Raw genomic sequence first — 14,755 nt, 5'->3', positions numbered from 1 at the left:
CTGAGTGCCAGTCTGTTTGTGCGGGTCATGCCAAAACAATGACAGCAATGTAATTGGCAAGAGCACATTTGACCAGGCTAAATTTAGCTAACCATGTCTGATTCAATGAAGACTAACAAAACGAAAAAGAGATGGAAATAGTTATTGTGGGCCCTCAAATGATGTCATCTGTTTCTAAATAAATGTGCTAACCACAGTTCTACATAAAAAAAAAAAAATAAACACATTACTAATAATCACAGTACAGGTAAAACCACACACTCGTCATTTTTTAAAACTTTTAATAATTCTTCCATATCATATTCACAATGGCGCAGACTATTCCCATAATCAGCTAGGCTAAATATGTGTTCTAAAAAAAAAACTGTTAATGAAGGCTTCAATGGATGACAATGGAAAACACAAATACAGTACATATACTGTTGGACCTCAATGGGTTAAAAAACCCTACAGCTTGCAAGGTCTTCCCAGCGCACACAGTAAAAGTACCCTGAGAGAATCAACACAACGGGTGGTATAACTAGTTCCACTTGAAGCAGCCACAGCGCTTTATTACCTGTTGTAAGAAAGCATCAGTCTTGTTTTAAAAGCCTGTACTACGTCTCTCTATGTATCTGTTGTAAGAAAGCATCAGTCTTGTTTTAAAAGCCTGTAATACGTCTCTCTATGTATCATGTTTTCAACTGACTGAAATTTGAGATGATCATTATGAGGTAAGACTTTATCAAAGGGGGAGAGGGGGGAGGGGGGGGGGGTGTCATACATGATTATAACATGTTTTACAATGCATTATAAACCACATCGTAATGCATTCAACATAACTGTCAGTGTTAAGTAGTGTTATAGCTTTTACACACACACTGACATTAACAGGACTGTCAGATCACTCTGACTATTTACTGTTGTAGCCCTAAGACCCTAGCTGTTACTGCAAAATGTACAGGCATATTTTCCATTTTGGAAAGATGTGTTTCGGGTAAAAGCAAAGATGACAAATGACACCAGAAATTGAATCTGAATTGAACATTTTTGAATTTGTATAAGGAAATGGAATCCTATTGAATTCGTATAAGGAAATGGAATCCTATTGAATTCGTATAAGGAAATGGAATCCTATTGAATTCGTATAAGGAAATGGAATCCTATTGAATTCGTATAAGGAAATGGAATCCTATTGAATTCGTATAAGGAAATGGAATCCTATTGAATTCGTATAAGGAAATGGAATCCTATTGAATTCGTATAAGGAAATGGAATCCTATTGAATTCGTATAAGGAAATGGAATCCTATTGAATTCGTATAAGGAAATGGAATCCTATTGAATTCGTATAAGGAAATGGAATCCTATTGAATTCGTATAAGGAAATGGAATCCTATTGAATTTGTATAAGGAAATGGAATCCTATTGAATTCGTATAAGGAAATTGAATCCTATTGAATTCGTATAAGGAAATTGAATCCTATTGAATTTGTATAAGGAAATTGAATCCTATTGAATTCGTATAAGGAAATTGAATCCTATTGAATTCGTATAAGGAAATTGAATCCTATTGAATTCGTATAAGGAAATGGAATCCTATTGAATTCGAAATTGAATCTGGTGGCACTAGTATCACTATAAGTGTCTGAAGGAAAAGTTGAAAATGGTGGTCCATATAACTATAAGGGTTGATGTATCTGGCACACAAGCACTGGACACACATTCACCCAAATTAAATACTATCAAATTAAAATGATAAACAACAAATGCTGTTAAAAACACCATTTGACCAAATATTCAACATTTTAAATAATCAAAGTGAAATAAATGTGTTTGGCTGTCCAAACAGGAAAGTAAAACAAGAGGTTTCAGTCAACCTAAAAATCGCTGATTTTCACACTGCGCAAATCAACTTCATTGCAATCATTCATTGTGCTTAAATGATATGAAAATTATATTATAGTCCTAGCTAGATTAATCATAGGGACTTGATCATCTCAATGAATTCGACATTGTAAACTATAGTCTTCTTCACCAAAACATAGTTCAAATAGCTGTACAAATTAACAATACCTATACATAGAAAACTCTTAAACAAAGGGCTGAATTCAGTCAAACCTGCCTTAGCCTCAAACATGCCTTAGTAAGTAGAGATACTGCATAAATGAGGCCAACTACCCAGATGCCTAATTACAAAGCTAGGAGCATCTACTTATAAGAGGTGGCTTGCTTGTTCTTTTACTAGCCTGGTCTCAGACCCGTTGTCTCCTTCTATAGCCTGGTCCCAGATCTGTTGTCTCCTTCTATAGCCTGGTCCCAGATCTGTTGTCTCCTCCTGTAGCCTGGTCCCAGATCTGTTGTCTCCTTCTATAGCATGGTCCCAGATCTGTTGTCTCCTTCTATAGCCTGGTCCCAGATCTGTTGTCTCCTTCTGTAGCCTGATCTCAGAACTGTTTGTGCTCTTGCCAACTCCATTGCAAGTCAAATATGACAAGTATTGGCATGACATTGGCCTCAGGCTAGTATTTTACAGTACCAAAACCACATTGTTATTTTATTGAGGGGATAAGGCATTAACACTGGTTTGACTGAATTGGACCCTTAAAAGAATCACTGACAAACTTCTCAGCTGTCATTTGACAGTAAATATAATCACATTGCATCACATTCAGACCCCCGGGTTCAAATAGTACTTGTTTTCTTGAGGTGGTCGTACAATGGAACCACTGGAACAGATTGAAAAGTACAAGTAAGGAAATAAAGACTACTTGGACCTGGGTCTGGTTACATCTCAAGAGTAACACAAGATGGTAATGACTAACTGGCAAAACTGTTGAAAACAAGACATAGTGCATGATGCCCTTAATAAACTAGTGCTGTGCCAGTGGACTGTACTATCTCAACACAGTTACTGGACGACACCTAACAAATGTACTTTTGCGAAGCACACCTACTTTGGTTTAAATTATGAGCCTTGACTATATGTATAAAATAAATACAATTTTTAAAAAGAAAAATAATTACTACCATTTGTAGCAAAGCGTATGGACCGTTTCTGATATTAAAAGTTCATTCCTACGTTGGTTAGTGTAGTAGGTCAGAACGAAGAATTTTGGGTGGCCAGAATGTGGTCATCGGTGCCTCAAAACACACGACGCCTCTATTTAGTCTGCCATTCGTCTTTATTTCAACGAGGAACTAGTGACACTTTATGACATCCCATCCGCAAATTAAAAATGGCACAGACGGACAGTGGAAGTGCTGATTGTCGAGGTTCACTGGTCTCAAGTCAATTTAGCCTTCTCAGCTGAACTGTCTTGACAATAGATCTGGAAACCAGAGAGGAAAACGGCTATTTTTTTTAGTAAAAAAAATAATAAAATCAGATGAGGCACAAATTACACCCCCATCAGTATAAGACTGACCCCCCCCTATTCATCATTAACCCACTCTGTTGATCCCGACCACTCATACGAGACAATTTCAGACATTATACACAATTAGGAATAGACCCAATTGACGGTCTCTCGGCCCCTCTTCGAAACGGCACAACTATACTGCCACCGTCTCAGTGAACCAAATGGGTTGGTGGTTTTAGCTACGGTTAACCACTATAGCTTCCGCTCGCCAGCCAAAATGCTGCCGTACAGCGTGTTCGTGAGGGGAACGTAGCTTTTCTCGGAGAAATCCAGGAAATAGAGTGGGCTGCAGATTGTTGAAGGGTTGAATCCGCTCTCCACTAGATTGAATTTCTGCTGCTTGAAGGTTCCCGTCATTTCCATTGATTCCTACAACATAGAAGTATAAGATGTGATGGTACTCTTTCATTATTCCATATTCTGATCTGTATTCTCTGGTTGTATGATTATTTTTCAATGACCCAAACAGAAGTTAACTTTCACAATCTAAATTGTACAATTACATTTTAATGCTAAAATTATTATTTGACAACTTGGCAAGCAATATTTAAAAACTCTGACATATTCATCTGTTGATAATCAAAATGCAGAATGTCCTTATAGATTACACAAACCAAACCGCAGAATAATATTTACATAAAAGATTAACTATACAACCGGTCAAAACCTTGAATCCTTCGATTACAAAACAATAGAAATGTATTCAGAATTTCAGTTTACTTCCTGAATTTAAATGGAATTGACCCTAACCCTGGTAAGATCTGCATGGAAGTATATTTTCTGAGTGATTTAAATATCGACTGGCTATCATCAAGCTGCCCACTCAGGGAAAAAAAAAACTTCAACCTGTAATCAGTGCCTGCAACCTGGATCAGGTTTTCAATCAACCTACCAGGGTAGTTACAAACAGCACAGGAATTAAATCATCAACATGTATTGATCACTTTTTACTAATGCTGCAGATATTTGCTTTAAAGCAGTATCTAAATGCATAGGATATAGTGATCACAATAGAGTAGCCATCTCTAGGAAAACCAAAGTTCCAGACGCTGGGCCTAATATAGTGTTTAAGAGGTCATACAAGAAGTTTTGTAGTGATTCATATGTTGATGATGTAAAGAATATTTGCTGGTCTGTGGTGTGTAATGAGGAAGCTGCACTTGACGCATTTATGAAATTGCTTATTCCAATTACTAATAAGCACACACCCATTAATTAAATGACTAAAAACTGTTCAGTACCCTTGGAATGATGAGGAATTGAAAAATGATTTTGTTGAGAGGGATGAGGCAAAAGGTATGGCATATAAGTCTCGCAGCTCAACTGATTGGCAAACGTACTGCAAACTGAGAAATCATGTGACTAAACAAAATGTTAAAAAACTACACTATGAAACAAAGATAAATTACATAAAGAATGATAGAAAAAAAGCTTTGCGGCACCTTAAATGAAATTTTGGGGAAAAAAGCTAACTCGGTTCCTTCAATTATTGAATCAGATGGCTCATTCATCACAAAGCCCACTGATATTGCTAACTACTTGAATTACTTTTTCATTGGCAAGATAAGCAAACTTAGGGATGACATGCCAGCAACAAACGCTGACACTACACATCCAAGTATATCGGACCAAATTACGAAAGACAAGAATTGTACTTTTGAATTCCGTAAAGTCGGTGTGAAAGAGGTGAAAAAAATTATTGTTGTCTAAAAACAAAGACAAGCCACCAGGGTCTGACAATATAGATGAAAATTACTGAGGATAATAGCAGATATGATATTGCCACTCCTATTTGCCACATATTCGATCTAAGCCTACAAGAAAGTGTGTGCCCTCAGGCCTGGAGGGAAGCTAAAGTCATTCCGCTACCCAAGAATAATAAAGCCCCCTTTACTGGCTCAAATAGACAAACAAATTTACAACAGAATTTCAGCACACTTATGGGGAAGGACACAACAAGCACAGCACTTACACAAACGACTGATGATTTGCTGAGAGAAAATTATTGTGCGGACTGTCTTGTTAGACTTCCGTGCAGCCTTTGACATTATTGATCATAGTCTGCTGCTGGAAAAACATATGTGTTATGGCTTTACACCCCCTGCTATAACGTGGATAAAGAGTTACTTGTCTAACAGAACACAGAGGGTGTACTTTAATGGAAGCCTATCAAATATAATCCAGTTAGAATCAGGAATTCCCCAGGGTAGCTGTTTAGGCCCCTTGCTTTTTAAAATTTTTACTAACGACGTGCCACTGACTGAGTTTCTATGTATGCATATGACTCAACACTATACACATCAGCTACTACAGTGACTGAAATGACTACAACACTCAACAAAGAGCCACAGTTAGTTTCAGAGTGGGTGGCAAGGAATAAGTTAGCCCTAAATATTTCTAAAACTAAAAGCATTGTAATTGGAACAAAACACTCACTAAACCCCAACTAAATCTTGTAATAAATAATGTGGAAATTGAGATGATAAACTGCTTGGAGTAACATTAGATTGTAAACTGTCATTTACAAAACATATTGATGCAGTAGTAGCTAAGATGGGGAGAAGTCTGTTTATAATAAAGCGATGCTCTGCCTTCTTAACAACTTTATCAACAATGCAGGTCCTACAGACCCTAGTTTTGTCGCACCTTGACTACTGTTCAGTCGTGTGGTCAGGTGTCACTTCATCACTACTTTTATTTATGAGAGGTATTGACATGTTGAATGCACCGAGCTGTCTGTCTAAAACTACTGGCACACAGCTCAGACACCCATGCATAACCCACAAGACATGCCACAAGAGGTCTCTTCACAGTCCCCAAGCCCAGAACAGACTATGGGAAACGCACAGTACTATATAGATCCATGACTACATGGAACTCTATTCCACATCAAGTAACTGACAGAAGCAGTAAAATTAGATTTAGCTGCTTTGGCAGCAGCTAATGGGGATCCATAATAAATACAATTTAAAAATGGAACGTTCTCTACAATGACATTGACCTGTCAGTGCTGTAGTGTACACATGTGACCAGAAGAGGCCACCACTATAACAAAGTATTTCTTAGCGCTTTTACAATCAATCATTGACATCCCTTACAGATAAGCAAACGATGATCTATTCATTCCTGTCTAATTACTGTCCTACCCTTGGTAAGAGAAGCTTAAGTAAATATTTTAAAAACAGAGTCCACAAATCAAAACACTGGAAAAAGTGAACATTAGAAAATTGCCTCTACTTCATCAGATCATGTCAAGGAAGTCAGTGTGTCAAACGTTCCTTACCTGAAGCCTTATGAAGAGAGGACGAGCATAGCCTGGTAGATCATTGAGGACGTGGTCAAATAGCTTCTTCCCGCTAAACTCACATTCAGGCCTCACGATGATGGCGGCCATTCCAGCTCTTCCCTCATTTCCTGTGAATACAAATGGTGCCCCATTAGTCACTTCGCGTTACTCCAATTTCACCCCCTTTCATTTCGGGTGGCTCATTCGAGATGGACGTGACAAAAGGCCTTTCACTTCAGTTCTAGGCAGGGAGCAACAGTGAGACCCATATGGCACGCTATTCCCTATATAGTGCACTTCTTTTGACCAAGGCCTATAAGGTCGTGCACTATATAGGGAATGTGGTGCCATTTGGGACACAGTCCATGACATCTTCCACTGTGTGGCATGGTCTAATTGGAAACATTACATAAATCATTAAATCTCAAAATGGGGACAATTATTCTACAAACACAAGGTCTTTCATGCCACCACAGTGTGATTGACGAAGCAGAAGCATAGCAATGGGATCAGCGGTATTTTACTAAATGGAATCACACACAGACAGACACGTACACCACACATAGACACAAACATGTACACAGACAGAGATAGAGACACACAGACAGAGACAGGACACCACACATAGACACAGACATGTACACAGACAGAGATAGAGACACACAGGCAGAGACAGGACACCACACATAGACACAAACATGTACACAGACAGAGATAGAGACACACAGACAGACACGTACACCACACATAGACACAGACATGTACACACACAGACAGACAGGTACACCACACATAGACACAAACACAGATAGAGACACACAGACAGACACATACACCACACAGACACAAACATGTACACACACACAGAGACAGGACATCTGTACCTGGAATCTCCACCCCATAGACATTGGCCTCCTGGATAAAGTCTACCATTCCGAGCACCTCTGTCACCTCTGTTGTTGCCACGTTTTCACCCTTCCATCTGAAATCATAAATAATCAAAAAGAGGCTGGGAACTTTTGTCTCTAAGAGTGAGTGAAAACAAGTCCCTTAAAATATGTCCCCTAAATTAACTGAAGTATTTTCAATATTACCTCATTGGTCAGAAAGGAGGCACACCCCCCCACACCCATATATTTGTATGAAGAACTGAGCAGTCATGAGCTGCCATGACATTATGTAAAGCCAGTCATATTATGACATACTCTGTCAGAATTACAGTACTGTAACTTTATCTTTACCATGTTCATTCAACACACGTGTGTCATCAGTTGTCCTGCCTGTCTTAACTCAATGTGAAAGATGACGTCCACCTTCCCAGTGAGCAAAACTGGTTGAAGTTATATACTGTAATTTCAACGACAAAACTGTTTTGAAATTTACATCTCACTTCAACCAAATTTTGCCCACTGGGTCTCGAGGCGAGTAAACTATTACAATAACCCAGATAAAACATGGTCATGTCAATTCAGATTCTCTACCTGAAAGTGTCCCCCACTCGGTCCTTAAAACAGATAAAGTCTTCAGCATCTTCAGCCATGAGGTCTCCAGTGTTGAAGTACACGTCTCCCTTCACGAACACGTTCCTCATCAACTTCTTCTCGGTCAGCTGTTTGCTCCCCGCGTAGCCAAAGAAGGGACTGGAGGCGCCAATCTTGGACAAGAGAAGACCCGTCTCACCTAGGGAGAAGACACACAAAGGGGAAAGTAAATCGTTTGGTCAGAATTTTCTGAATGTCTGCCATCATTCCCACATGAAGTTGTTCCTAACCATGTGACCTGACATTCTGGAGTCGGCAGCGCAGTTCAAGATTAGCCTATAGCACAGCATGAATGCCTATAGCACAGCATGGATGCCTATAGCACAGCATGGATGCCTATAGCACAGCATGGATGCCTATAGCACAGCATGGATGCCTATAGCACAGCATGGATGCCTATAGCACAGCATGGATGCCTATAGCACAGCATGAATGCCTATAGCACAGCATGGATGCCTATAGCACAGCATGGATGCCTATAGCACAGCATGGATGCCTATAGCACAGCATGGATGCCTATAGCACAGCATGGATGCCTATAGCACAGCATGGATGCCTATAGCACAGCATGGATGCCTATAGCACAGCATGGATGCCTATAGCACAGCATGGATGCCTATAGCACAGCATGGATGCCTATAGCACAGCATGGATGCCTATAGCACAGCATGGATGCCTATAGCACAGCATGGATGCCTATAGCACAGCATGGATGCCTATAGCACAGCATGGATGCCTATAGCACAGCATGAATGCCTATAGCACAGCATGAATGCCTATAGCACAGCATGGATGCCTATAGCACAGCATGGATGCCTATAGCACAGCATGGATGCCTATAGCACAGCATGGATGCCTATAGCACAGCATGGATGCCTATAGCACAGCATGGATGCCTATAGCACAGCATGAATGCCTATAGCACAGCATGGATGCCTATAGCACAGCATGGATGCCTATAGCACAGCATGGATGCCTATAGCACAGCATGGATGCCTATAGCACAGCATGGATGCCTATAGCACAGCATGGATGCCTATAGCACAGCATGGATGCCTATAGCACAGCATGAATGCCTATAGCACAGCATGGATGCCTATAGCACAGCATGGATGCCTATAGCACAGCATGGATGCCTATAGCACAGCATGGATGCCTATAGCACAGCATGAATGCCTATAGCACAGCATGGATGCCTATAGCACAGCATGGATGCCTATAGCACAGCATGGATGCCTATAGCACAGCATGGATGCCTATAGCACAGCATGGATGCCTATAGCACAGCATGAATGCCTATAGCACAGCATGGATGCCTATAGCACAGCATGGATGCCTATAGCACAGCATGGATGCCTATAGCACAGCATGGATGCCTATAGCACAGCATGGATGCCTATAGCACAGCATGGATGCCTATAGCACAGCATGGATGCCTATAGCACAGCATGGATGCCTATAGCACAGCATGGATGCCTATAGCACAGCATGGATGCCTACAGCACAGCATGGATGCCTACAGCACAGCATGGATGCCTACAGCACAGCATGAATGCCTACAGCACAGCATGGATGCCTATAGCACAGCATGGATGCCTATAGCACAGCATGGATGCCTATAGCACAGCATGGATGCCTATAGCACAGCATGGATGCCTATAGCACAGCATGGATGCCTATAGCACAGCATGGATGCCTATAGCACAGCATGGATGCCTATAGCACAGCATGGATGCCTATAGCACAGCATGAATGCCTATAGCACAGCATGAATGCCTATAGCACAGCATGAATGCCTATAGCACAGCATGGATGCCTATAGCACAGCATGGATGCCTATAGCACAGCATGGATGCCTATAGCACAGCATGAATGCCTATAGCACAGCATGGATGCCTATAGCACAGCATGGATGCCTATAGCACAGCATGGATGCCTATAGCACAGCATGGATGCCTATAGCACAGCATGGATGCCTATAGCACAGCATGGATGCCTATAGCACAGCATGGATGCCTATAGCACAGCATGGATGCCTATAGCACAGCATGGATGCCTATAGCACAGCATGGATGCCTATAGCACAGCATGGATGCCTATAGCACAGCATGGATGCCTATAGCACAGCATGGATGCCTATAGCACAGCATGGATGCCTATAGCACAGCATGGATGCCTATAGCACAGGAGAGTGCTTGAGAAGGAGGCCATTTGATATATTGACATATTTTTCCATATGGGTGTAATTATCAAAAGCACCAAAAAAAAGCAGCCATTAGCCAACCCAACGTCTCTCAATGCATGGTGGAAATATCGAATGGTTTTGTTACATTTTTGCTGCCCAGTCCAACAGAAAAGTCTGAACATACTGACAGGGTCCGTCAATCAATTACCTACTAAAAACAACATTTCTCCCGTCTCAATTCCATCCAATCTGTCACCACACCCCAACCATACTCTGGCGACAACAATGCCTTCACAAATGCGTTTCAAGTGTTTTGGTTACAAACAGGCCTGACGTGAACCAATGTTGTTATGTTTGTTTCTACAACAGCGGCAAACCAATTTCCCCACTATGGGATAATAAAATCTATGATTGTAAATTAGAGTACAATTCAGAATACAACTGTGAGCAACCAATAAAAACAGTACTACCACTACAACACCACCAACACCAACAACGTGTACTACTACTACAACATAATAATAACAACACCAACAACGTGTACTACTACTACGACATAATAATAACACCAACAACAACGTGTACTACTACTACAACATAATAATAACAACACCAACAACGTGTACTACTACTACAACATAATAATAACAACACCAACAACGTGTACTACTACTACAACATAATAATAACAACACCAACAACGTGTACTACTACTACAACATAATAATAACAACACCAACAACGTGTATTACTACTACAACATAATAATAACAACACCAACAACGTGTACTACTACTACAACATAATAATAACAACACCAACAACGTGTACTACTACTACAACATAATAATAACACCAACAACAACGTGTACTACTACTACAACATAATAATAATAATAATAACAACACCAACAACGTGTACTACTACTACAACATAATAATAATAATAATAACAACACCAACAACGTGTACTACTACTACAACATAATAATAACAACACCAACAACGTGTACTACTACTACAACATAATAATAACAACACCAACAACGTGTACTACTACTACAACATAATAATAACAACACCAACAACGTGTACTACTACTACAACATAATAATAACAACACCAACAACGTGCACTACTACTACAACATAATAATAACAACACCAACAACGTGCACTACTACTACAACATAATAATAATAATAATAATAATAATAAACAACACCAACAACGTGTACTACTACTACAACATAATAATAATAACAACACCAACAACGTGTGCTACTACTACAACATAATAATAATAATAATAAACAACACCAACAACAACGTGTACTACTACTACAACATAATAATAATAACAACACCAACAACGTGTGCTACTACTACAACATAATAATAATAATAATAAACAACACCAACAACGTGTACTACTACTACAACATAATAATAATAACAACACCAACAACGTGTACTACTACTACAACATAATAATAATAATAATAAACAACACCAACAACGTGTGCTACTACTACAACATAATAATAACAACACCAACAACGTGTACTACTACTACAACATAATAATAACAACACCAACAACGTGCACTACTACTACAACATAATAATAATAATAATAAACAACACCAACAACGTGTGCTACTACTACAACATAATAATAATAATAATAAACAACACCAACAACGTGTACTACTACTACAACATAATAATAACAACACCAACAACGTGTACTACTACTACAACATAATAATAATAACAACACCAACAACGTGTGCTACTACTACAACATAATAATAATAATAATAAACAACACCAACAACGTGTACTACTACTACAACATAATAATAACAACACCAACAACGTGTACTACTACTACAACATAATAATAACAACACCAACAACGTGTACTACTACTACAACATAATAATAATAACAACACCAACAACGTGTGCTACTACTACAACATAATAATAATAATAATAAACAACACCAACAACGTGTACTACTACTACAACATAATAATAACAACACCAACAACGTGTGCTACTACTACAACATAATAATAATAATAATAAACAACACCAACAACGTGTACTACTACTACAACATAATAATAACAACACCAACAACGTGTACTACTACTACAACATAATAATAATAACAACACCAACAACGTGTGCTACTACTACAACATAATAATAACAACACCAACAACGTGTACTACTACTACAACATAATAATAATAATAATAAACAACACCAACAACGTGTACTACTACTACAACATAATAATAACAACACCAACAACAACGTGTACTACTACTTCAACATAATAACAATAACAACAGCAACAACAACGTGTACTACTACTACAACATAATAACAATAACAACAGCAACAACAACGTGTACTACTACTACAACATAATAACAATAACAACAGCAACAACAACGTGTACTACTACTATAACATAATAACAACAACAACGTGTGCTACTACTACAACATAATAATAATAATAAACAACACCAACAACAACGTGTACTACTACAACATAATAATAACAACACCAACATGTACTACTACTACAACATAATAATAATAATAATAAACAACACCAACAACGTGTACTACTACTACAACATAATAATAATAATAATAAACAACACCAACAACGTGTACTACTACTACAACATAATAATAATAATAATAAACAACACCAACAACGTGTACTACTACTACAACATAATAATAATAATAATAAACAACACCAACAACAACGTGTACTACTACAACATAATAATAACAACACCAACATGTACTACTACTACAACATAATAATAATAATAATAAACAACACCAACAACGTGTGCTACTACTACAACATAATAATAATAATAATAAACAACACCAACAACGTGTACTACTACTACAACATAATAATAACAACACCAACAACAACGTGTACTACTACTTCAACATAATAACAATAACAACAGCAACAACAACGTGTACTACTACTACAACATAATAACAATAACAACAGCAACAACAACGTGTACTACTACTACAACATAATAACAATAACAACAGCAACAACAACGTGTACTACTACTATAACATAATAACAACAACAACGTGTGCTACTACTACAACATAATAATAATAATAAACAACACCAACAACAACGTGTACTACTACAACATAATAATAACAACACCAACATGTACTACTACTACAACATAATAACAATAACAACAGCAACAACAACGTGTACTACTACTATAACATAATAACAACAACAACGTGTGCTACTACTACAACATAATAATAATAATAAACAACACCAACAACAACGTGTACTACTACAACATAATAATAACAACACCAACATGTACTACTACTACAACATAATAATAACAACACCAACAACAACGTGTACTACTACTACAACATAATAACAATAACAACAGCAACACCAACATGTACTACTACTACAACATAATAACAATAACAACAGCAACAACAACGTGTACTACTACAACATAATAATAACAACACCAACATGTACTACTACTACAACATAATAATAACAACACCAACAACAACGTGTACTACTACTACAACATAATAACAATAACAGCAACACCAAGATGTACTACTACTACAACATAATAACAATAACAACAGCAACAACGTGTACTACTACTACAACATAATAATAACAACACCAACAACAACATGTACTACTACTACAACATAATAACAATAACAACAGCAACACCAACATGTACTACTACTACAACATAATAACAATAACAACACCAACAACAACGTGTACTACTACAACATAATAATAACAACACCAACATGTACTACTACTACAACATAATAATAACAACACCAACAACAATGTGTACTACTACTACAACATAATAATAATAACAACAATGTGTACTACTACTAAAACATAATAATAACAGCAACAACAACAACGTGTACTACTACAACATAATAACAACACCAACACCAACGTGTACTACTACTACAACATAATAACAACACCAACACCAACGTGTACTACTACTAAAACATAATAACAACACCAACACCAACGTGTACTACTACTAAAACATAATAATAACAACAGCAACAACAACAACAACAACGTGTACTACTACTACAACATAATAACAACACCAACACCAACGTGTACTACTACTATAACATAACAACAACACCAACAACAACACCAACAACAACGTGTACTACTACTACAACATAATAACAATAGCAACAACAACGTGTACTACTACTACAACATAA

The 14,755-nt window shown here is 38.0% G+C and overlaps 1 protein-coding gene across 1 annotated transcript in view; it reads right to left on the bottom strand.

Moving 5' to 3' along the window:
* Positions 1-264: 264 nt before the first annotated feature.
* slc27a6 (solute carrier family 27 member 6) overlaps positions 265-14,755 on the bottom strand; it is a 49,528-nt gene continuing 35,037 nt past the window's right edge. The window contains exons 7-10 of the mRNA XM_021601559.3: positions 8,168-8,366; positions 7,571-7,668; positions 6,684-6,814; positions 265-3,769 (exon numbers count right to left, since the gene is read on the bottom strand). Coding sequence (XP_021457234.3) covers positions 3,593-3,769; positions 6,684-6,814; positions 7,571-7,668; positions 8,168-8,366 — 605 coding nt within the window. The 3' untranslated portion in view covers positions 265-3,592. The remainder of the gene's footprint in view (positions 3,770-6,683; positions 6,815-7,570; positions 7,669-8,167; positions 8,367-14,755) is intronic.

Source organism: Oncorhynchus mykiss, chromosome 5 (assembly GCF_057628025.1).
Source record: "Oncorhynchus mykiss isolate SJ-2025 chromosome 5, ASM5762802v1, whole genome shotgun sequence".
NCBI classification, from domain to species: Eukaryota; Metazoa; Chordata; class Actinopteri; order Salmoniformes; family Salmonidae; genus Oncorhynchus; species Oncorhynchus mykiss.
Note: the sequence above shows the minus strand (reverse complement) of the source record. Positions and strands in the feature narration are given on the sequence as shown.